The 25,382-nt window shown below is 49.3% G+C and overlaps 1 protein-coding gene across 2 annotated transcripts in view; it reads left to right on the top strand.

The window, feature by feature from the left end:
* CCNL2 (cyclin L2) overlaps window positions 1-25,382 on the top strand; it is an 81,871-nt gene that overhangs the window by 15,230 nt on the left and 41,259 nt on the right. For both annotated transcript variants that reach the window (XM_069610117.1, XM_069610118.1), the window contains one exon: window positions 38-102. In XM_069610117.1, coding sequence (XP_069466218.1) covers window positions 38-102 — 65 coding nt within the window. The remainder of the gene's footprint in view (window positions 1-37; window positions 103-25,382) is intronic.

Below are 25,382 nucleotides of genomic sequence, written 5' to 3'. Positions count from 1 at the left end.
GTTTATTTGATGATAATCTATATCCCGTATTTTCCAGATAATCGTAATGTACCTCCAGGTGTTAGAATGTGAACGTAACCAACACCTGGTCCAGACATCATGGTAAGTTGATTGTTCTAATGTTTTCATTTATATTATTGTTATGCCATATCAGTGGTCGAAATTGTTTAAACTCCAAGCAGAAGTGACACATTTTGTACAGACTCTGTTTCATGAATTGCACCCAGCATTTGTTACACTTAAACTCCAGGTTTGTTGTGGTGACAATGACCCTGTAAAAGCATTTACTGTGGCAGGAAACTGCTGCAGTGCTGTGCCTTACGCATGCTGCAGGGACATAAGTCAATGTCCTTGGCACTGATGCAGTTCCATGTACCTTATATACATTATTTAAATGCAGGTGGTTAGTCAACAGGTATCACCGCTTGCGACCAAATGGATGTTGCGAGGCAGCTTTAATCCCGCTCATATGCAGCGCTTAACCAGATTCCAGCTCCTAACAAGAGCTATGGCTTTATGGGGATGCTAGGATTTTTGGGGTTTTATACAGATATAGCTGTTCTAAATATGCTCTGTACTCCAAAGTTGAAAACTGGTACACAGCAGCACCTATAGCGTCTTCCCTATTAGGGTATTTTTGGCAGGGTATAAATTAGTTTTTATGTATTCTGCTACTTTTATACCACTGTACTTTATCGACCTCCTTTAAGTGGCATGTATTGGGGCACGTGGTGCGGAGGCAGCAGTTGTGTTGATTGGATCTGGGCTCGGTAAGCTTGTGTTACATTTAGTGCGTAGCCCATTGGATGGTGGCTTGGGTCTAGTGAGGCGGACATGCATTGTGTATCTTGTCAATGTTGGTTAGAGGTGTACTTTAAGCTAGAGGGTTTGTGTGGTGTTGCACATCAGTGTGCGCTTGTCAGGTCTTTTATAAGTGGTGCTTTTGGTTGTGGTACTTTGTTTATGACAGGGAGGTGTCATGTCGTATGGTAGACTTCAATGCAGATAGCTGAGCTGAAATCGGTGCGCTGCATTGAATGTTGTGCAACTGTCATGGCACATAAGTGTGAGCAACAGTGCACACTGCCCTAAGCACATATCAGTGAAGTTGTGTAATATGTATTTTTAGTGACCCCAGAGCAAAGGGGGTACTTTAGGCTAGTAGTTTCAAACTTGGGCAGGGATGTGGGAGCCATATCAATGAGGTGCATATCCCACAATGGAAACGCCTCAACATACCGAGAGGGAGTGATGGGGACAGCAGGGAGACGAACGACTAAAGATGAAAAGGGGCGAGGGAAAATAAGTGGAAGAGGAAAAATGGCACGGTGAAAGAACAAAGGGATGGAAAAGGGAGGCTTATACTGAACTGCTAGCTGATTGAAATGACTGGTAAGAGGCAGAACCAATCATAACTGCAGAAAGTGACAATAGGATATCTGGGTGAGATTGCATGGGGCAGATATGACTGTCAAAACAGGAAGAGGGGAAAGCAGCAGGCTGGGCAAGATGAGAAACCACCTGAAGAGCGCCAGAAAAGGAAGAGGAGACACACTGGAGACACAGAACAGGAGGTAATGGCAAGGAAGTATGTGGTTGCACTGTAATGTCTATCCTTGCTGGCCTGTGTTTTTTGTGTTTTGGGATCTTGCCTACTCCACCCAAACGTACAGGTAAACATAAGTTGCTAAACAGTCCAGTACATTCATATTCGAAGTAAATACTCCCATGAAAAATGTACATACAATGGACCCATACAAGCTCTCTTCCAACAGAATAGTGCCACAGAAAGGAGTCCAATAGAATAACCCGATCTTATAGACACTAGTGAGGCTCTTAATTCAGGGATCAGGTGCCGAGCACTAGCTAGCCATAAAGTCACTTGCGACATCAATTCTACAAATATGCACACAGAGCGCACCATTTCTTTCTTGCCACAGTTTAATGTTGTGGTTAGTGCAAAGTTTTTTATGGATTACAAAACGACATATTAATATGAGGGAGCGAAGGTCTTGGAGATACTTTGGTTCCTGGTACACTCAACAAGCGCCCTCCTCCATGCAGGGGTGCAGACTTGAGGTGGGTGAAGACGTCCATTATGTATACGTCTTTGCTGGAGCATGGTGCCTTCACTATGATGGAAACGGCAGCTTCCAGATCAGCACTTAACTAAACTACACAGTACCTACTACCTGAAACCGCCAATTTGAAAGTCACTTGCCACCTCTGTTTTACACATGAACACAGCACACCATTTCTTACTCGCCAGGAGTCCATTTTCACTCACCAGTGGTGAGTAGACATTTTTCACCCTTTTGGTACATGTGCCACTCCTCAGTCCACTTCCAGAGCATTCTCTAATGGGAATTGCCCTGGATTGGTAACATTGGCTGAGATATCTTTAGCTATTTTGATGGGCATCTCTGCATGCCACAGCTTTAATCACGTACAATTCATGTATTCCAGCACCTTAAATCTGCAAGAGGGGCTATTCAGGTCAAATGTTTCTGATGCGCGGTTTACCAAGGTTGACCATACTGGTTGAAGTCAGTGGCGCACCCACAGTCTCAAGGATGTAGAGGCTGGGAACTAGGGTCAGTTTGCTTGCCACATGTTCACAATTTTTATTCGCCTTAGTCCAATTGTATAACTGCCAGTCGCGCTCAGCATTTTGTAACATGAACGGGCAATGATGTGTGAAAAGTGCCTACATCTAAAGTTGAGCTGGGGTAAAAGTTTCAAGTTGCAGGTTGGTAGCCATGGTTAAACGGTCACACGCCTCCTGTGTGCACATGCAGAGGGCTCAATTTCTTACTGGCCAAGAGTCAATAATCACCTGCCAAATGCTATTTCATATTTTGGGACCTACACTACAGATCTGATGCACTAACTCAGCAGCACTGAGTAAATATTAAGTCTGGACAATTCTCAAAAAGATTGTGAAGGAAATCAACCAGGCTTCTCTAATGAGGTACATTTAATAAAATGAGCAGGGCATGAGGGTAAAGGTGCGATACACAAGTAATGCTCAGCTTATGTCACGCCGAGCCTTTGATCCATCGCAGGAGCTGCTGAGCCCCACAGTCTACTCGAGACGTAGCGCATTCACGGGCTGAGCCCGTGACAACTCGGTGGGGAAGTGGATAAAACAAACTCAGACGCCGGATCTTCGAATTTCCTCTGGCATCTGCATGGATGAGAGATGTGGTCAAGATTAATCCATCAGAAATCTTTTCCCAAAATAACGCTGAAATCGCCTCTAAAACAGCTGAGAGGATTCGTGTCCTTGTGTTACTCTTAAATTCATGACACCCAAGATTCCCAGTTTGAGCCAAAATTAAACTTGAAATATTACTCCCAAGTTGCGTTATGCCTCTTGAATTTGTTCACCTTTTAATTTCCAGATTTAGTTCTTGTACTAAATTTGAATCCGTTCTAGTCAATAATAAAAAAACTCGTGCTTCCTCATGCATAAACAAAGAATAACGACTGTATTCTGGTCTACAATTTCTGTTTCTTAGAATTCTTGAATTGGCATTAAAGAGTGAGTTGGTTTCAGAAGGCGCACATTGGTCTCTTCACTGGTAGCTGGATGTCATGTTGGGCTGTTGCTTGAGTTCAACGTCTGCCTCAGAAGAAAAGAATTTCATTTACTCAAACGCTGGTAACTACTGAAACTGGCCAAGTGTCCCATCACATTTTACGTATGAGTCTGCTTTCAGTTTTTTCAACCAGCATTGAAGACTTCTGCAGTTTCTAAAACGTACTGCGCCAATAGAATTAGTCAAACTAGAAATGGTTGCAAAGGAAGCGAACCGCTGCCGGGTGCAGTTTGTTCCCCTCCTTCACTGCACACACTGCGCTCGGCAAAAGGATACAGTTAAAACAGATTTCGTAATGTAATAAATCGTGTCCGTCACCGCGCAAGTGAAAAGCAGGAATTACATATTCATACAAACGGGGGAAAAAAGCTCAATGCTTACCCCTTTGGGGAAAGGGAACCCAGGAGTTCTCCCTACTGCACCAGAAGACGCCGTAGCAGGAAAGGGAAGCGCCAACCGTAATCCCCCAGTCTCGCAGAGCACAACACAGCTGTAGCTCTCCAACGTATTACCGATTTGGCAAGGAACCCTCTCGGCGGTGCTCACAGTCCTGGCAACCATTAACCCCTGAGGAACCCAAAATGCCAAACTGTATTAAAGTTAACATAGACACTCTCTAGCTTTCAATTGGTGATCTTTGGAAGTTATTACTTGACAGTTCAGCTTTTTAGAATTCAATTCTTTTCTTCATGAAGACCTTTCTTCTCCTGATGACTTGACATGTTCCTTGAAGATTCAGTTCATAATATTTCTCTTGAGGTCCTAGGCTCAAACACTTGAAGGACCAAACGCATGACCTGGTTACATGAACAATTAAATGAAAGGCAGTTTAGAATGTTAATCGTTCTCCCTTCTACCATCACGACCCCTGCTCCTTTCCTCCATTTTGGCTTGGGCTCTCACTAGCATTCTGGATACCTATGTTAAGGGCCAAACCAACTCCTGAAAACTCCATTAACGAATAATAAAATAATAAACTCAAAGAGAAAGTGAAACCCAGAGCAGTCAATTGTGTATGAGGACTAAATGGAAAACTTTGGTCTGAATTCAGCTGGTTATTTACCCAGGGACCTGACAACTTACAAATGATGCCTCCATTAACAAGCAAAAGTGAGGAGCATGATGAGTCTAAGTGGACCAGTTGGTATCTAGTTTGGGGTGATTGGTGCCCTGAATAAATATGGTGGTGCCCAAAGGAGGTGGTGGGGGCTGAAGTGGCGTCTGTATGGTCTAGCGTTTTTATAGTTATTTGACTAGATACTATACAAGGGTGAGGGCAGGGCCCTTGTCACTTCGGTTCACTATGGAACTGACTGGTCTTATATCGGTACTTGTTTTTCTTAACTATTTTCTCTGTTCCTGTTTTCAGATGTTACCTGTAGCATGGGAACATGCACCCTTTGCCCATTTGTATGGCCGCCTGTGCGTTTTGTGGTTGGAATGGCCTCTGGGACCGTAGTCCACATATGGGAGATTCTAAGCATTGATTTATAAGATGCGTGTGTACATTTTGCCAGGTTAGGACTTGGGTGGGCTGGCTAAGCTCTAGTATGCAGTCCTGAGGTCAGGTGGGTGATGTTGGTGGTTTAGGATAGAGTGCTAGCGCCAGACATTTGATCTGTGCCTGGCTGACATTTTCTGTATTTTTGTATTTTATTAGATATTTGTACGGTACCTATACAACAATTGGTGGTGCCACAAGACATGTGGGGTGGGGGGACACGAGAGAAAGATAACAGTCCTAGTAGGCCATGTGACATTGGGATTGTGCAAGTGCAGTAAGTGGGGGGGGGGGGGTGCGCCAATCTGCGCAAGTGCTAGGGTGGGAAGGGAAGTGCATGGTGAAGAGTGGAAGGAGGGGGGTAGAAGGCTAAAGGGGAGGCCAGGAGGGAAAGTGACAGGGATTGCAGGGGAGGGTGCTCCACATGCTAAATATGAGGGGGTGGACTGGGTGGAGGTTGGGGAGTGGGGTGGGAATAGTGCCCTGTAGAACGGGCCAGGTGGCCAGTCACTACGGCAGGTGGGGGAGAGTTAAGGAAGAAGAGAAAAGGAGGGTCTGAGGACCTTTGGAACCTGCAGAGATTCGGCTCCTGACTGAGAGGCAGGGAGATGATTCCACACCCCCGCCCCTTAGAAAAGCATCTCATCTGCAGAGAGTTGGAGCTAGAAGACTGGAGGGCTCTAGCAGGGAAATATTTAGGGAGAGTGAGTTGGATGTAGCAGGGTCACAGGCTTCCGAAAGCCTTGTGGCTGATGCAGAGGGTCTTGAACTTGATCCTAGCAGCAACCGGGAGCCAGAGGAGAGATTTCAGGGCTGGAGAAATGCAGTCACTGGGCTTGAGATAAAGGAGTCTCAGCAGTCCTATTCTGGTTTAGTTGAAGGGGGCGTAGGGAGGATAAAGGAAGATTGAGGTAAAAGCTGTTGCAGTAGTTGGCCTAGGGAGAACCAGAGCTCTGGAGACATTCAGTTTCTGGGGGAAGGTGAGGAAAGGGAGACTGCTCTTGAGGTACAGCTGATAGTGGCTTGTCGCTGTATACTATATGGAGTTTCCATGTGGACGGCTATGTGATCTGCTAGACCAGAATTACAAAGCCATAGCTATGATATATTTTCTATCGTGCTCATACACTGGTGTTCCAGAGCGTGACGAGGCAAGGGAGGGGAACAGGGAGAACAAAACTCTTACTAGCCCAGTGACTGAGAACGCGCAAGTCCATGGGGGAGGGGAAAAGTGCATGGAAGGGGGAGAAGTGGAAAGTGCAGAGAAGAAACGGAATACATAATCTAAAATAAACAAAAGTGGTAGTGCAGCCAGCAAGTGCTGAGTTTAAGGCAGCAGACAGGTTAGGTCTGATAAGTACAGGAGTGAAAAGGGGGGGGGCTTGTAAGGGTTTAGTTACAGATCCAAGTACAAGGGGTGGCCTGGAGGCAGTACGGCAGGGTGAGCAGGATCCTGGGCCTGGAGGACAGAGGGTGTCCAGGTGCACAGTGCCAAAAGAACAGATCAGCAGGGGAGAAGTTGGGTGGGGGGGGGGACAGCAAAGAGGAAGGTCTTGAGGTGCTTATGGAACCGGAGATGGTTTTCCTCAAGTGAGCTGTTCAGAGAGGGGCCCCAGCCGAAGACTGAGATGAGAAACTACTGACCCGAGGGAGTTGGAGGTAGAGGACGGAAGAGCTCGAGAGGGTAGGTATTTGCGGAGGGTTAACTAAAGGTATTCCGGACCCAGGCCCCAGAAAGTCTTGTGAGAGGGTTTTAAATTTAATCCTTGCATCCACTGGGAGCCAATGGAGGGATTTCAGAGCTGGAGAGATATGATCCCAGGTCTTGAGGCCAAGGACAAGTCTCAGAGCCCTGTTCTGGATTAGTTGCATAGGATGGAGAAAAGAGGCAGGTACATTTAGAATGAGGCTGTTAACAATAGTCCAACCTAGAGAGAATCAGTGCTTGGGAGACTGAGCTTCTGGGGAAGAAGAGGGAAGGTAGAGTACCTCTGAAGAGGTGCAACAGGAAGTTTGACTTTTTAGGAACATCAGAGGTGTGGGCGGAGAAGGAAAGTGTAGAATCAAAGCTGACCCGCTGCATGATAAAGTGCATGTATAGGTGGCCATGCATGCAAGGTATGCATTCGATATTGAGTTCATCTTCAGTGTCATTTTTCTAGGGCCAATACAATTGGCTGGTCGCGCCAGTTGTGGTCTCCCTGGATTGAAAGCCTAAGCAGTGGGAAAAGGAAAGGGGGGGGTGGGAGATGATGTACGATCGTCTGGGGTTGGGTAAGGGAGGGGCGGCACATTTATCCCAGTGTGCTACTGCAAATGCTGCTGGGATCCGTGGAGGTTTGGGTAAATGGATATGTTCGGTTTGGGCCAGTGTTTCTGTGCATGTATTGACAGAAGGTTTCAAGGGGAGGAAGTGAAGAGCTGGCCTTTCTGAATGCCAAGTAATTGTCAATGTTGCAGAGGTGCAGGGGCAGCGAGTTCCAGAACAGCGCTTGGACAGAGGAGGATCCACCCAGTCTAGTGCAGTTGTAATGTGGGACAACTAGGATAGTGGCTGTACCAGATCGGAGTGTCATGGTGGTGTGGGTAGCAGAGTGAGTGATGCACATGGCTTTAAAGGCAGTGCGTCGACCAATAGGGAGCCAGTGTAGGGCTTTTTTCTCTCGGTGAGAGGCTAGAGATCTGGGCCCACCATTAGTAAATACAGATTTAATTTTGGATTTTTCCAGTAGGAATATATTATTTTGATACGGATTGCATCAGTGTACTTTTAATTGTGGTGTTGGTTTAGAGCCTATTTGAGAAGTATCCAGTTGAGATGTCTCCTTCACTTCGACACCTGCAACATGTGTTCTTGAATTTCACAATCTGCAAGCTCTAGCATTTAGGATAGGGATTGGGGCCTAAACTGGCAGTTTAGGAGTCCAGAGGATTGATGGAGAAAATGGTTGTATCCCCTTTAATTTAACGGGCATCCCAAAAAGATTCCCATTCAGACTAACCAGCTGTGATGGACAGGTATTCGACTATTTGTTCTTTATGCTCTGGTGTGTTGCATCAGTTGTCGCAGTGGTGGTAGGGATGGGCAAAGTTGGGGTAGATAGTTGGTATGAGGGTGGATGATGGATGAGATGCTCAGTCCAATTAAGGAGGAAAGGTAGATGGGCTGGGCTATGTGTACAGTTGGACTGGATATATTGTGGGTCTCCACTGTATTCTATCAGGCGCAGGGCCTAAAGTGGAGGGAGGTTGTTTTTGCAGCCCCACAAGCTGTTACGTTACCGTATGTGGCATTATATAACACCTAATGCAATGCCCTCAGTGCTGTGGGGTGAATGTCCTTGGATTTTTAGAATGCGTGTGAGCACTTTAGCCTGGCCCACCATCCTGTGCTGTGCCACCATGAGCGAGGGGTCAGAGGTGCCCGGTTGTTCTACGTGGATGATTAGCTTGCTTTTTAAGAATTTTGTATTTATCCTCCTCCGCATTAAGGTGTGTTGCTTTGCCCCATCAAAGCCCATATGGGGGCAATACCCAGCCCACTGGTAGGATTTTTTTAGGTTAGAGTTGCTGAAGTTACCACTGGAGTCGTCCTGGTATGCAAGTGGATAGCTGACCGATGGGCAGGTGGGACGAAGTGGACTGTTGGAGATGTGCAGAGGGGCAGTATCAGACTGCGAGGCACAGAGAAACTGGCACCTTCCAATCTGGATAACTTGAAAGGAGGGACTACCAGCAGCTGTGCTGAGCCTGATCTGAGGATTCTGGTGGGGTGGTAGTGAGTTAGCTGGTTTTGGAGAAATTGTAGATTGTGCGGTGGGCCATGCACAAGGCTTTGAAAGAGGCCCATCGGCTCGGCTGATGGGCAGTCGGAGTGTCCCGAGCGCTCTGAAGGAGAGTAGATATGAACCTGTTGGCTCTTTCTCCATTAGTATGTTGGCCGCCTAGGTAGAGGGAGTAGTCTAGGCTTGAGGATGATGGCTGTGATTGCAGGATGTGGAGGGTGCATGATCTGGATACTGCATTGATTTGATGGGAGAGGGTCCGGCCTGAGCTAAAGGTGCATTCTAGGTTTTTGTGTGAGGGGGGGTGCAGTGGGGGCTGGTCCTAATGAATGCAGCCATCGGATAGTTTGGGAAAGGAGAGCTCTTTACTGACAGATGGGGGTTTGCTTTTTTCAAGGTTGAGGAGCAGGTGATTGTTGGTCATCCATCTGGAGGGCAATGTGAGTCGGGATGCAAGGTTTGGGTGGTGTGAGGGTAGTGGGGGAGTGTCGTCATAGTTCTAACAGGTGAGATTGTGGGAGTGGATGAACATGAGGGGAGAAAGCGGGTGAAAAGGTGGTGTGGGGCCATCCATCCATCCATCCATCCATCCATCCATTCATCGTGAGACTGGGCAACAGAGGGGAAAGGATGGAGAGACAATTTGGGAGCAGTCAGAGGAAAGGAGATGCATCTAAGGGCAGAGTCCTTATGCCAAGGTGTAGTGTTCATGGGGATGGAGTGGTTAATGTTGGAGTTTGCCGAGTGGCCAAGGAGAAAGAACTGCATTCCTCAGTCAGATGGTCTTTTCAGGTCGTCCCGATGGAGGGGTTTGAAACCAGACTGGGCAGGGTCAAGAAGGTTGTGGGTCTCTGAAGAGGCAGTGCTGAGAGTGGGCTGTGCAGTTCTAGTATGGCTATGAAGCAGTTTTTGGAGATAGGAGGGGGTTGTGAGGGGGCTCTTTTGATTTGACGTGCATGGTTTTCTATTCCGGTGATGCCTGCTGTTAAGAGTGGTTGATTATGGATCTGGCAAGGGTGCCTGCACAGGTGGCACTAAATTTCCCATAGTAGAACCTCTTTTTCTCTAGCCTTCTTAATCGCAAGGCACAATTTGCGAGGAATCCCTGTATGGGATGCTGTGTGAACTGTCGAACTGAATTTCAAGGAAGATGGCCCTTCCCAACAAAGTCGCTTCAAGCGTACTTTTGCAAAACCCACACAGGTGACAAGGTTTACAGACTGCTTTTCTCATGTTTCACATGCAATGTGACCAGTGATTTGGAGTTTGGTTTTTTTAAACTGTGTTTTTGAAAGTAATGTGCACAATCTGAATCTGGTTTGTCATGTCAGTTGACAACTGGCTGTTAGTGGACCTAGCATGTCTGAGTTAACGTACACGATTTGAGGGAAGAATGAAGACCTATTCTGAGATTGTTGCTTAATCTTGGATTATTGAAAATCTGAACGATAGTTTTCTAACAGACAAATGCAGTCACTGTAGGTTGAAAGCTACATTCTCTGTAATGCCTCTGGTTTTGAAGGAGGGCTTCTTTGTCTTGTCCCTTGAGCTACATTCTAATGGGACACTGCTGCCATTGATACTGCAGTAACATCTTAGAAATGTGGACCAAAATTTAAAACTTGGTGTTAGCATTAGCAATCAGTGGTCAGTGTTTGCTATGATGATCAGTTTTCCATACCTCTATCTTAATACTGCAACACTAAAAGAGCAACTGGTTTCAAAATCAATGCAGGTGCTGGGTTTTGGTTTGTCTTGATAAGGAAGAAATGGCCACTTCCAACTGAAGGCAGACCAGCCAAAAGCCACCACCTGGTACTACATTACTCCACGTTTGCACAGCACACAAGTTATTTCTATCCAATAGTTTATTCTTTTTGCCAGTGATAGATGGCGAGTCTTTGTGACCTGTGCAATGGCTAGAAAGGTTTGGTTCTCCAGCATGTGGTCTAGCATGGATTCACATGCTCATGAATATTTCCATCAGGCTGGGAATCCTCTAAAGAAATCAGTGTTTTTCACTTCCGAGATGTCTTTCTCCTAACCAATCACTGGTCTCTGGGTTGTACTGCCCCCCGCCAATGACTAGCCTCCACCTAAGCCCCACCTCTCTGGCAGCCATCTTCAGATTTTTATTGCATGTTAGAGTGGTGGGAGTCCTCATGATTAGCTCTCGGGCTTTTTACTGAGTGTTGCGCTTTTTCCCTATTTTTTTTTTCTCATCGATCCATCATCCGACTAACTGGGAACTGTTTTTCTGAACTTTCTACGCCCCTATCGTCGAGTTCCCTTCTTGGAGGATTCCGGAAGATTCTTTGAGGCCTACTCCGCGTGGACATGGCAGAAGTTAAAGGAGACTCGACGCCTCTGTGCAGGGTCTGACCTGAACTAAGGAACATTTTCCTGGACGATGGGCACTCCCTGTGCCTCAACTGCCTACATTCCGACCACACACGTGGAGACCTGTGCGTTCTGCAAGGATATGGTGCCTCGCACCATGAAGGACTGTCGAAAGTGGCTCTCCCAAGTGTCTCCAGGAAGATCCCGGGCAGCAAGAGGAAATCTGAGCGGCCTTCTAAGACCTTTTAGGGTGCTCTGGCGATGGGGGCCCAACATAAGGCAAAGCACTGCAAGCCCGTGGGCACCCAGAGCGCCGTTGGGACTGCCTCCTCAGCGGCCAACTCAGGAACGGCATCTCAGCACCCTCGACCGCGAGCCAATGCTCCGGGTCACCGAAGAGAAAGTCGGACCATCCGGGTAAGCTTCTGGAGAAGCCGACTCTGACGGAGAAAACCAAGGGGGAGCGGGGCACTGACGGTGAAGGCCACCAGTGCACCCAAGCTCGTGAAGGCCCAGATTCACTAGTCTACGTACTCCCTGGAAGGAGTGGTGGCGTCCCTAGCAAAGGCTGCGGATGCGGACTCGCAGGAGGGAGCCCACAAACGAGTTTCCCTGCCTGCTTGGAGGGAATCTTTCATTGAGAAGACACTGTGAAGACGATGCCCCCTCGAGCAGAAGGGGTGAGGGGGAGGCGGTAGTCCTGCAGGGCCTCGTCATCTCCTGAGGAGCAGCTTTCTGGTCTGAAGGCCATCCTGGACAAAAAGTTTGTGGCCAGGTCCTATGGGAAGGACCCCGGCAACCTCCTCTGAGGGACGATGATACAGTGACAACTGGCACATGTACAGACAACTGAGTGGACCTCCCATTGTCAGTGCCCAGGGCCTCACCACCTGACAAGATTGGCTCTTTCCACACCTCTTTCCACGCCATGATCGCTAGGGCCTCAGATGTTTCAACTGGCCCCCGAGGGGAAGGAAAGCTTCCTGTACTAGCGCTGGGAGGCCAACAGGGAGACCGTACTTTCTATCCCTCTATTGGACACTTGGGACGAGGGGCTGTCCCTCATGAAGAACCAGTCCTCTGCGAATAGAGACCGGTACAAGAAGTACAGGGTGCCGGACTCTGCACCCAAGTTTCTTAGATCCAGGACGTCTTGGCGGCGGCATAGAAGTCCTCTATCTACGGGGTCTACTTCCTCGTATATCCCCCGTCCCCGCCCCTGGACGGCGTGCGAAAGAATCTGGACATCGGGCGGCGGGTCATCTTGTCGGCTGCGACGACGATCAATGCGGCCAATGCCTTAGTCCTCATGGCCCATTATGACAGGGAGCTGTGGTTCAAGATCGCTTCCCTCCTGCCGACAAGAGGGCCGAAGCGCTAGAGCTCCTACAAGAAGGTGAGGGAGGTGGCATCGTACCATGCCATCACGGTGGCCACGGACATCACAACACAGGCTTTAATCAGATGGGCAACAGCATTTGCCTTTGTCAGCGGGGGTTGGTTGAAGGCCACTAACTTCCGCCAGGATGTACAGTCGAGGGTGTTGGACATGCCCTTCGGGGACAACTTATTCGGCAAGACAGTGGTGAAGCAGGATTGAACCGGCCACCGACTGTTGGGTGCTGGACGCCCTGGCCCACGGGACACACCCTGGAATTTCATCAGAAGTGCCTGCACATTCCACCGGTGGCCAGGAAGGAAAACCACGTCCCTTAACTTCTGCTGGAGGTACGGGCCATGCTGAAGAAGGGCGTTGCCATCCCAAGAATGCTCCGGGGCTCAGGCGTGTACTCCCAGTACTTCCTCGTCTGAAAGAAGACTGGCGGTTGGAGACCTATACTACACCTCTGCCGCCTCAACAAGTACATCGGGTCCCAGAAGTTTTGGATGGTCACTCCTCAGCACATACCGGGACAACTGGAAGAAGGACTTCCTATAGTCGCTGGACCTTGAGGATGCCTATTTCCACACCCCCATTCAGAAGGGAGTTTCTGCGCTTCGTGGTCCAAGGGCAGCATTACCAATTCAAGGCCCTTCCCATCGGATTGAAGTCGGTGCTAAGGGTTTTCACAAAGTGTCTGGCGCCAGTGGCGGCACGGTTGCGCCTGCAGGGGTTTCACATCTATCCCTACCTGGACGATTGGCTCATCTGAGCGAAGTCAGGGGAGACCGATGTCAAGCACACAGCGTGAACTGTCAAGCTACTCGCGGAACTGCGTTTCTCGATACATTTTGCGAAGTCCTGCTTGGTGCCATTGCAGGACGCGCTGTTTCTGGGGTCCAGGCTCAACACGGTGTCGTGTCTGGCGTCCCCGTCGGAACAGAGAATAGCGGCCATCGTGGGCAAGTTACAACAGCTGTTGACCCTGAAGATCGCATGGGTGAGGTCCATCAAGTCACTTCTCAGCATGATGTGCACTTAGCTCGTGCGCCTGTTCAGGCTGCAGATGCGACTGCTGCAGGAGTTCGATGCCCGTTGGATCCAGGTATGGGGAGCTTTGAGGACAAGATCACCTGTGACAAGTTTCCGTCAAGCAATTTGGTGGTGGTTGGGGGAGGGGAGGTCCGTGCGCATCGATCGGCGGGTGTGGCTTTCCAGACCCCCAGCACCAGGAGACTGTCACGACGGACGCATCCCTGGAGGGATCGGGTGCACACACAGATCATCTCCACGCGAGAGGCCTGTGGTGCTGCCAGAGGAGAAGTCGTTGCACACTGTTCTGGAGCTACTGGTTGTGTTTTGGGCCCTCAAGTCTTTCCTTCTTGCCCTCAGGGGCAAGGTGGTGCGGATTTTCATAAACCCAACCACAATGTTTTACATCCGGAAACAGGGGGGCTATGGATACCCGGCGCTGTCCAAAGAGGTGCAGGACCTATGGCGATGGGCCGATGCTCCTCGTCACATTTCATATGGCAAGAGTGAAGAACACTGGCCGACTCTCGGCAGGGAACTGTGCTCGTGCCACGAGGGGGCGCTTCCGCGGGACCAAGTAATCTTCTATTCCGACGATGGGGCAATCCCCAGATTCATGTTTTCAACAGCAACACCAGTGCCGGAGGTTCTCCAGCAGGTTTCCCCAGCCGGGGAGCATGGAAGATGCATTCTCCTTCCCCTGGGACGGCCTGTTCCTCTATGCATTTCCCCTATTGCTTCTGCGACTCATCAGTCAGCTCAGGCGGTCCTGGTGCAGGATGATCCTTGTTGCACCGGCGTGGCCGAGGCAGATATGGTACCCGGACCTTCTGGACATGTCGGCGTCCCCTCCAGTCAAGCTTCCGGCAGACATCTTCTCGCCAGGGAAGGGCGCGATTCTGCACCACGGCCCAGGGTCGCTGAACTTGAAGGCTTGGCTCCTGCAGCGCTAGAGTTGGTGGATACGATCTCCTGGCGGAGGCCAGGGCTTCGTCTACACTGAACTGCTACGGACATAAGTGGAAGAGGTTTGCTGTCTGGTGCTGTGCACAGAAACTCGACCCTCTACGGATTACAGCCGTGCAGGTGCTGCTGTGTTTACTGTCGCTGGCCAAAGCAGGGTTGGCCCATGCTTCCATCAAGGTTCATCTGGTGGCTATCTTCCGCTACACCAGAACTCCGGGTGGTCGTCGGTATGGTCACACTGCCTGGTCAAGGATTTCATAAAAGGACTTTTCTGTTCGGTCCCGCCGGTGTAGGCCCCGGCGTGGGAGCTCAATGTGGTGCCGACTAGGCTCATGGTTCCCCCGTTCGAGGCTATACATTCGGCGCAGGTAAAGTTGTGGCCGTCACCTCTGCATGAGTGGGAGAGATTCAGGCCCTATCTTGTAAACCACAGTACTTGACATTCCATGAGACGAGGATGGTGCTGCGGACGAACCCCTCCTGCATGGCCAAGGTGCCGTCTGACTTCCATCTCAACGAGCCCTTGGTGTTACTGGTTTTCTTCCCGTTGCCGGCTGGTAGGACTTTGCACTCGCTGGATGTGGCTAGAGTGCTGACGTTCTATGTGGACCGCACAAAGTGTTTTCGGAAGACATCACAGCTGTTTGAACTTTGGCCCTGTGAACCAAGAGAAGGCGCCCTCCAAGGCTTCTATTTCCAGGTGTCTCTCCGGCTGCATCACCCATTGTCACCGGTTGGCAAACCGTTGCCAGGCAGTCAGAACCCATTCGACCAGAGCGATTGATGCAACTACGGCAGTCCTGTCTGGTGTGTCCCTGCTGGACATCTGCAGGAATGCTACGTGGAGGTAGACACCTTCATGGAATTCTACTGCGTCGACCGGGATTCCAGGGAAGAGTCCAGTGTGCCAAGCAGTGCTGCCAACTTGTTCGCTTGAAGGTGAGCCTGGTGAGAGATGCTTGATGTTGAGATTCTTAATGTTGAGCCTTGTCACCTCCCGTGGTTGTGCATGTGTGTACTGCTATGTATTCTTTGTGAATCCATGCCAGACCACATGCTGTTCTCCATCATGGGTCTGGCATGGTTTCACATGCGAACCCTCCCACCTACCCCTCTGCAGCTCTTGGTGCTACCAAATCTTAAGATGGCTGCCAGAGGAGGGGCTTAAGTGGAGGGCATTAGGACTCAGAGACCAGTGATTGGTTGTTGGGTGAAAGTTCAGAAGTGAAACTAATCAGCCGGAGGGGGAATATTCATGAGCCTGTGAATCCATGCAAGACCCATGCTGGAGAACAGTTACAGGTAAGTAACTTTTTCCTTGACGGGTTGGGAGGTGTGGGGGGCAGGGTTATCATCTGATTCAACACATCATGCACTTACTTTATACTGGCAAAGATGTTTTTTCCCATTGAAATGTGCGATGAATCAACCGTGCTAGATTGGGATTGTATGGGTGTGACACCTCATGGCATCACGTCACTTCTCCCTAGGGGGAGCACTTCCATGAGAGGCTAGGGAGGTGAGGTCGCTACCCGATGGCCTCCCTAGTGGAGGTAAAATGCAGGACCACCTCTTAGGGTCCGCGAACCCCCCCACCCCGGTCCTGGGATGTAGACACCCACTTGGGTCACAGCCTGCCATCACCCGAAGTCCCTTGCACAGTCACCATCCACTAGCTAGCAAGATCGGTTGGTATTGCCAAATCTACCTATGTTTATTGAGACAAGGAAGAGCATAGAATACCCAGTGTTCATGTACAGAGACGAGGTGCTAAACCAGCATGTGGAGTATCAGGGAACCATTGACAACAGCGGTTTGTTATGCTGGTGCAGAGTCAGCCCTATAAGGTGGACCTGGATGAAATTACTGTGAGTGGCAAAACAAACATTAAGTTGATAGTACATGCTGGTGCAGAGTCAGCCCTATAAGGTGGACCTGGATGAAGGCCTCCAAGCTTTTGTTCCTCAGGGAACCCGGGAGATTCAAAGTCTGTATGCAGACCGAAGAGAGGGTGTGCCGAGGATGCTGGCGAGCGGCCGCAGGAGTCCTTGACGAGACTTGGATGGACATGACAGAGCCCAGCTAGAAGGAGAGTGCCACGCCCTCTAGGTGGAACTGTACCGAGACTGCAAGGAGCCACTGGGTCCAGATTCGCTGCATAAACCAGATCAAAAGAAGCAGATTGCCGGAAGTAAGGGGGAAGGAGACGGACCACACTCCTTGGTGAAACTGGCCAGAAGGTAACTGGAGACAGAGGCACACCGGTTGGACTTCATGCCGAGGCCAGCAAAGGGCTATTTCAGGAAAGCATCCTCATTGCAAGGAGCAGTCCACTGACAGCCAGAGAAGGGTCTGGGACCTCAACACAAGTGAACTGAGCATCCGAGGAAAGCGTCCTCGAAGTGGCAGGAATACGTCCACTGAAACCCATAAGAGGATTACTGTGAGTGGCAAAACAAACATTAAGTTGATAGTACATCAAGAACTCTCGAAACCTATGGGAATCATTCTGCTGGTGAAGAAAATGAAGTTCTTTGAATATACTCAAGGGTAAGGGAAACCGCCCTCTTGCAAAAGAAGAAAATGTTTGGGACACCACCTGATCACGAGCAGAAGGGAGTAGTTCTCCCAGATGAGAAACTTTCTTTTGGATTATTCTTTAGTTGTAGTGTAAGGGATGGATGTAGGTTGTGACAGGACAGTGGTTTGATTTTGACAGACCTTCTGATGGTTTGAGGCAGGGAAAACAAGATGGGGGATAGTGAGTTTCTTTTTACAATTTTCACTTTTATAGCAGCCAACATTTGCGTCAGCTTCCTCCTTAAACGCCCTTTTTCACAAATCTCGGTCCTTGGAATTGCAGGTACAAATCATAAAAACCCTTTTTGATGACAGTATATTTTGAATCGTTGACTGGACATTTACGTTTTGAAAAACTGTTTCCACACCCAGATGTAAAATGCATGGTAAATGAACCTCCCCCAGTGTATTTGGTCTTTTTAATTTGTTTTTTTAGTTTCACATACCAATGCCATTTAAGGATACTTGGACAGCCATATCCATATTAGTGAAACCAGCAGTTTTTCCACGTGGGAAATTTCTGGCAGTTTCAGGTGAAGTCCTAAACTCCCCAAAGGGGAAGGGACCCAATAACAGATTTATGCCTTCAGAAGTTGAGAATCTGCAGAGGACGAAAGGTTACTCCATATCCTTCTCAATCCCTTGATTTGTTTCATTACCTGTGCTCCCCCTCGAAAGGCTGAGAAAACGTGCCTTTCTCAACTGATTTGCTCTCTGGAAACAGTGCCAGATTCTCCGTCTATAGTTTATTATCTTGCATGACTTGGATGCCTTTCTTTCCTAATTAATTTCCTTTTTAAAATACTCAGCAGAGCACCTAACTAACCAATAACTAAACTTTTTTAGCCTTTTGAAAGTTTCTTCTTGATCCTAAAGTATGAAGAATAAAGCTTTGAACTTGCTGAACAAGAAGTTCCCAAGCGAAGATCTGCAGTCTCAGGGGCTTTCAGAGAGCCAGTCTGCTTAATCCAACGTGCATGCTGTCTTGCAGGGTCACTATTCCCCGCCAGGGGGTGAACTAATGACACCTGACGGAGACGCTCCTCTGTTCTCTAATGCCGTGAGTGAAACGATCGCCGCCATTATAAGAATATGTGCACTGGATTTTCAGATTTTACGCACGTCTGGCTTCAACATTTACCCTCTTACAATTTAAGGCCAGTTCCAGTGAGAGCGAGCGGAGTAAATGTGCATTTAATCCCAGCTTCACATTTATTTTACACTCTGCATCTAACTATTAACAGTTTACTTGGTTCACTGAGTTACTTAGTTGAGCCAAAAGGTAACTTTCAATAAACTATACCGTCCTTTCCGAACACTGAGATAGCTACGTACCCACCATGAAGGGACGGATGGAAGCCAGTTTAGAATGTCAGCCAGAACTCCATTAACCAAAATCGGCATCAGTTTTCAGCTTCTTCCTTCCATGATTGACTTGGGCAACACTGCTTCTGAAGGCTCAAACCATCAAGAGAAAGACATGTAAGTATTTTCTATTTACAGACCTGATGGTGGGTCAGGTCAGCAAGACCCTCCTATTCAGTCAGCTCCCCATGAGGATTCCTTACAAGCTGTACCAAGCGTCTCCTTGGGGCAAAACAGGATATTTTTGGTCTGACCACATAAGCTAAGGGGTGTGAAGCCCAGTAAGGACCAATCGTGCTAGTTCTGTGGGAGAGAAAGCCGAGGAAAAATGCAATCCTTGCACTGACTAAGATGCCAGTGTTCATCTACAAGTATATTGTGGTCCACTAATCGGTGAGGGAATTGGTCATCTGTTAGTGTTGCCTTGCCTTGGTGTCGCCTAAGAAGTAACCCAGTTGATCTTTGTCACAGATTGACTGAAGGTTCAGAGTAGCTGGAACAGTGTGTGGGGGCCATTGGGCGGTTGCAGATAGCTTAAATCATATATAGCAGCACTCGCAGCCCGTGGGCATCTAGGTGCTAGTTTGGGAGCACGTAGAAGGGAGGAGACACTTTGGTTAAACCGTGTTTTTAGTCCCTTTCTGAATTGATGTGCTCAATAGTAGGATTTTATGCTAAATGAAAAGCTTGTTTGGTTGCCAATAAGCCCAAAATGTCTTCACCACCTTCAGAACACATTGTAGTTAGCCATCCAGATGAAAAGCAGACTCATATCTGGCGAGGGTTTCAGAATCCACCTATGGAGGCGCTTTTGTGATTAGTTGTGCTCCTGCTTACATGTAGACGTTGCCTCTGGTGAAGGTGAGATTGATAAATGGCACAGGAAGGATTGTAAAGTCGTCTTCAATAAGGCATCTTTCCATCTGACGGGACCACCGTGGCATTGTGCTGAGGTAGCTGTCTCATTTCAGGCGGCCACATCTGTCAGTGGAAGTAGGTATGACATCTACTGTTTTGCGGTATGACTATAAACCGCTACAGCGGGTCAACAGTTCATAGATCTTACACAGGACCAGCAAGGCTAACCCCTTCTAAGCAAGTGGCTGTGGTGCCTCCAATCCACCCACAGCACCCGAGTTGAAGGGGGGGGGGGAGAGAGAGACGTGTCTGTACTTCACTGTCAATCCTTCACCCTTTACTTAGAATGTTTGTTTTGCAGTTAATTGTTGCTAAGGAAGATGCAAGCAATCTGGGAGGTGTAGCAACATGTTAGCTCAAACCGTTACGTACTCAAATGGTGCGTTCGACAAGAGGCAATGCTGTGACTCGTTTTGGTTTGCATCGCTCACCTCCACGCAGCTACATAGTAGAATGTCATTATGAATTACCTTATGTAAGGAAGAGAAAGCCTAGGTTGGCCAACCTGGGATTTACTCCTATGGGACACGCTAACCTGAATCTTTCAGGTGCGAGCAAGAATTCAACTGGAGCCTTGGTTCCTGCTGCTTTCAATGTTCCTAGGGGAAACTTGAACTAATTCTGCTGTCCAACCTTCTTGCCCTCTAAAATCCCAGCAAATTTCAGATCTGCTGTCCAAGCCTTGGTCCTCGACCACCTAGATGGTGGCAATGTCGTAATGGAAGGCCTTCTAGCAACCACCCGGGCACACCTGAGTTTTGTCCAATATGCTGCAGCATGGTTCATCAAAGGAGTCCAAAAATTTGAATATATCACCCCAACCCTCGGAACTGCACTGACTCGCATGGCAAGCACGTATTCCCTTCCTGCTTCTTTGGATACCGGGCCTTTGCCCCTTTAGTCCCCCAAACTACCTTGCTGACCAGCTCAGTATCTCTGGATCTACGATCCACCTTATGCAAGAACATCTGCAGCCTTGGAACTCCACTGGTGCAGGAATTGAAGAACCAGAAGGGAGGCATCTGTTTTATGCCCCTAGAAACAGGAACTTCCTCCTTGTCAACAGACTCTACACTTCTCTTGATAATGGGCCGAGAATTTGGTCACCTTAACCTAGACCAAGGTGCATGCAAGCCTAACACAAGGAACTATTAACAAATGGAAACGCTTTAACTCAAAGTACACCTACACCTCTCAGCGTAACATTTCATGGTGGACGGTGCCCATAGTTGAGGCTTTAATGGAGCGGGTGTCACGGTACTCTCCAATCTTTAATCCTGCTCCTTGCTGGTACCTCCATGTCGTACTTATGAGGCTCATGGAAGAGGGGGGCCTTTGAGCCTATGGACAAAGCCAGCCTTAAACAGCTTACATGCACAACGGCCTTCCTTATAGCCGTTCCCTCAATCGGAAGGGTCAGTGAACTACAACCTCTGTCCCCCTTATAGTTGTGCATAGACGAGGTGGTGCTACCAAAGTTCATATCAAAGAGTCATGTATATCAAACTGTAGAGCGTCCTGCTTTTCCAAAATCCAACAAACGCAGCAGAAAAGTCTACATACACTAGATGTATGCATAGCTGTCATGTTCTACCTTAGATCGCTTCTTTGTGTGTCTAGCCACTGCACGAGAAAGGGAATCTTATCTAAGGAAGCGATTTCTAAATGGACTGCATCCAACTCTTGTTCCTCTCTTGCCAAAAGAACATTGCCTTTTAAACCCAGATCACTCTATTAGGCAGTGGGGACACTTTGGCCTTCCTAGCAAATGTGCCTCTAGATGCCATTTGCAAGGCTGCCAATTGGAGCTCAGTACACACCTTTGCCCAACATACTGTCTGGACACAGGTGAGACAAGCTGCACTGAGACTTGCAGTGCTACCTTCTAACAACCCACCTCCTTCTACTAGTACTGCTTGCTAATCTGCAAAGCATGTGATTGTAAGGGATACGTTATCCAGATGGGGTCTGGCATGGATTCACATGCTCATGAACATTATCCGTCGTGCCGAGAATCCTTGGTAAAAGAAAACAATTTCACTTACTGTATTTCTCTTCTAAACCAATCACTGTACTCTCGGTCATACTGCCCCCAGCCAATGACTGCCCTATCACTAAGCCCCTACTCTGGCAGCCATCTTCAGATTTTTACCACACATTCAAGTGCTGAGAGTCCTCTATTTTCTCTGAGCTATTCTATGGTTTTTACTTTTTTTCTTCACATTTTTGTCACAATAAGAGCCTGTGCTCTTCTCTCCATTTCCTGACACATGGGATCTGTTTGTTGGCGAATTTCAGCGTCCTTCAATGGCAAGGATCGTTGAAGTTTCCAGAAGGCCATCTGGCCTACTTTGCTCTGCAGACCATGACAGAGAAGGAAAGGGGGTGGGGGGGTGTTCCCTTTTCATGGACTGCGAACATGTTTGTGGAGGAACAACTCCTTCAATACCTCTACTGCCTTCATGCGGACCACAAAGGAGATTGCAAAATCTGTCCAGCCTCTCCAAGCGAACAATGAAAGATCGACACAGTAGATTGGTGGCATATCTAGGCGCCAAGGCCTCTGCCTCATCTAGGACTGGCCGGTCCGAAGAGCGTGCTTCTAAGTACTTTGAGGGCTCTGCACCGGTGGAGGCCAAGCACTGCGGGTCAGTGTCCATCGGGGTCGCATCGCAAGCATGTCCCTTGATGGGCAGGGCGCGATCAACTTCTATCTGCCTCAATCGCTAGCCATTGATCGAGCTCCTCAAAGGAATTCGCCCAAGCCAGCTAAGCAGCGGGAGAAGCCTAGGGTGGAAGAAAAGGTGGCTGACCTGCCCAAGATGGGCAAGGCAGCACAGGAGAAATCATTTGATTGAACTGGTGGTGGGCGCTGTCAAAGGCCAAAGGGGCTGACCCTGCGAAGGTAGCCCCTACTGCGCTCATGGGGGTGGGGGGGTGAGTGAGCACCCAGGTACCCCTGTGGGAGGCTAGCTGACTGGATTTGTTGGCGAGTGGAAAAATATCTCCACTGATCGATGGGTGCTGGACGCTCTCGCCCGCGGACATACCCTGGAGTTTCAGCAAGTGTCAGCCGAGTCCTTGGGTGAACCCGCAGGAGCAGAACATCCCTCTTCTCCTGCAGGAGGTATGGGCCATGCTAAGAAAAGGCGATAGCGATAGTTCCATGGCTACTCCAGGGCTCCGAGTCTGCTCCAGATACTACTTGGTCAAAAGACCAGGGGCTGGAGGCCCATTCTAGACAGGTACCTCAAGTCCCAAAAATTCAGGATGGTTATGCTGCATCACATGCTCCGCCAACTGGCGGAAGGAGACTTCTTGATGGAGCTGGAGGACACCTACTTCCACATCCCCATTCACAGGAAACATCGAAGTTCATATGCTTTATAGTGCAGGGAAGACCCTTACCAATTCATGGCCCTCCCTTTTTGGCCTAAAGTTGGCTCCAGGCTGTTAACGAAGTGCCTGCCACCTGTGTCGGCCCATCTGCGTCTACGATGGATACACTTGTACCCGTACCTCGCAGACTGGCTCATCCGTGCCAAGTCAAGAGTTAGCTGTCAAACACTTGGAGACGACCGTCCAGCTACTGGCGGATCTGGGTTTCTCCATTAATTATCCAAAGTCCTGCTTGACACCATCACAGAACGCCCTATTCCTAGGAACCAGGCACAACAGTCTCCTGCCTAACGTTTCCCTCGGAGGCGAGGGTACCGGCTGTGCTGGGTAAAGCATAAAAACGGCCATTACTGAAGACTGCCATGGTGCGGACCAAGTCGCTGTTCGGCATGTCATGCATCTACCTTATCCGGCTCTGCAGGTTGCAACCCCTTCTGGAGTTCCTGGACGCTCAGTAGATTCAGGTATCCGGAAGCTTTGCAGCAAGATCCCTCTCGGCGCGGAGTTCTGCCGGTGTGGTTTTGCGTACACGCCCAACATCGCCTTGGGCAAAGGGTTTCAACCCCCTCCAATGCCAGGAGACTGTCACCACAGATGCTTCCCTGGAGGGCTGGGAAGCCCACACCGACGTCCGCACGCCAGAGGCCTGTAGCTGCCGGAGGAAATGAGCGCCACATGGTATCCTGGAACTGCAGACAGTGTTCTGGTCCCTCAAGTAATTTCTTCCGTCCCTGAAGGGCAAGGTGGTAAGGATCTTCACGGCCAACCCCACCACAATGTTCTAAATCAGGAGGGTGGGGGGGCATGGGGCAGTCTATCCCCAGCACACCAAAGAGGTGCACTGAGCCGTCGACCAAGAGATGTTCCTCATCTCTTTTCAACTGGCTGGAGTAAAGTACACCATTGCCGACCCCCTCAGCAGGGAGTTGCGCTCCTGCCACAAGTGTGAACTTTGGCAGGACCAGGTGGACCACCTCTTAAAGTGGGGCAAAACCCAGATCGATCTGTTTGCAATGCTGGCGAACTCCAAATGCCAGAAGTTTGCCGGCAGTTTCCACCAGCCAAGTATGGGGGGGGACGTGTTCTCCTTCCAGTGGGAAGGCCTGTTCCTGTGAATTCCCTCAGTTGCCTGTCCTTCTGGGAGTGTGGCGAGGCAGACTTGGTATTTGGACCTTCTCAGCCTGTGGGTGTCAACTCCGTCACGCTGCCAGTGGTCGCGTAGCCACACACCAGAGAAGGGGGCGCAATCCTGCGTCATGACCCGGGATCGCTGAACCTGACCGCTTGGCTTCTGCAGCCCTAGGGTTTGGAGGATGAGTTGCCGGCGGACAGCAGGGAGGTCCTTGCCAAGGCCAGAGCGTAATCGACTCGCGTGGAAGCGCTTCACTATGTGGTGCCGGTCGCCAAAGAACAACCCTCTACAGGTCACGGCGTGCGGATTCTTCCATACTTGTTCTTGGACAAGGTGGGGCTAGCGCAGTCCATTTCCTGCTACACCGTAGCAGGTCTCCAGGAAGAACTTCTTCGGTCCTCCAATCAATCTTTCCCGCTGGTAAAGGCTCCTGCCCTGGCGTGGGAACTCAACGTGGTGCTGGCGAGGCTCGTTGGAGCTCGAGCCTATGCATCGGGCCCCTCTAGTTTCTCTTGTGGAAAAGTTTTCCTCGTGGCAATCACCTCGGCCAGGAGGGTGAGAGATCCAGGCCCTATCCTGCAAGCAGCCATATCTGACCATCATGAATAGAGGGTGGTGCTACGACGCACCCCTTCATGCCAAAGATTCTGTCGGAATTCCACATCAACAATCCTTTAGTGTTGCCTGTTTTTTCAAAAGCCTTTGTCACTGGCTGAAAGGGCGCTGCACACATTGCTTTTGCGTTGCGCTGAAGTTCTATGTGGCACGCATGAGTTTTCGGTAGACATCGCAACTGATAGTGAACTTTGGTCCCGTGAACCATGAGAAGGCCTTATCCAAGGCTTCCATCTTCAGGTGGCTCTCCGGCTGTATCACACACTTGTCATCGGTTGGCAAACCGACCGCTGTGCGGGCCGTCCGAGAGCCCATTCCACCAGAGCGATTGCTGCGACGATTGCATGATAGCGTTCCTATCTGGTGTGCGCCTGCTGGACATCTGCAGGGCTGCTACGTGGAGGTCTACGCACACCTTCACATGGTTCTACTGCGTCAACAGGGATTCCAGAGAGGAGTCTAGGGTCCGCTTAGTGCTACGTAGGTTATTGCTTCTGTTGAGCCTTTGCCACTTCCCATGGTTGTGTTGTACTGCTCTGTAGTCTTTATTCATCAGCATGTGAATCCAAATGCCAACCTCACGATGGAGAAGGAAAAAGTTACTTAACTGACTATTCTCCAGCATGGGTCTGGCATGGATTCACATGCAAACCCTCCCTACCCGTCTGCAGCTGTTGGCAATACTGCTACTTTCATCTGTTGGGGGCAGTATGACCCAGAGTACAGTGATTGGTTTAGAGGAGACAGTTTGTAGTTTTTTCAGGAT

This window comes from Ambystoma mexicanum, chromosome 8, assembly GCF_040938575.1.
Source record: "Ambystoma mexicanum isolate Mex_15411 chromosome 8, UKY_AmexF1_1, whole genome shotgun sequence".
In the NCBI taxonomy this organism is placed as follows: domain Eukaryota; kingdom Metazoa; phylum Chordata; class Amphibia; order Caudata; family Ambystomatidae; genus Ambystoma; species Ambystoma mexicanum.
This window is presented reverse-complemented; position numbering and strand designations above follow the sequence as displayed.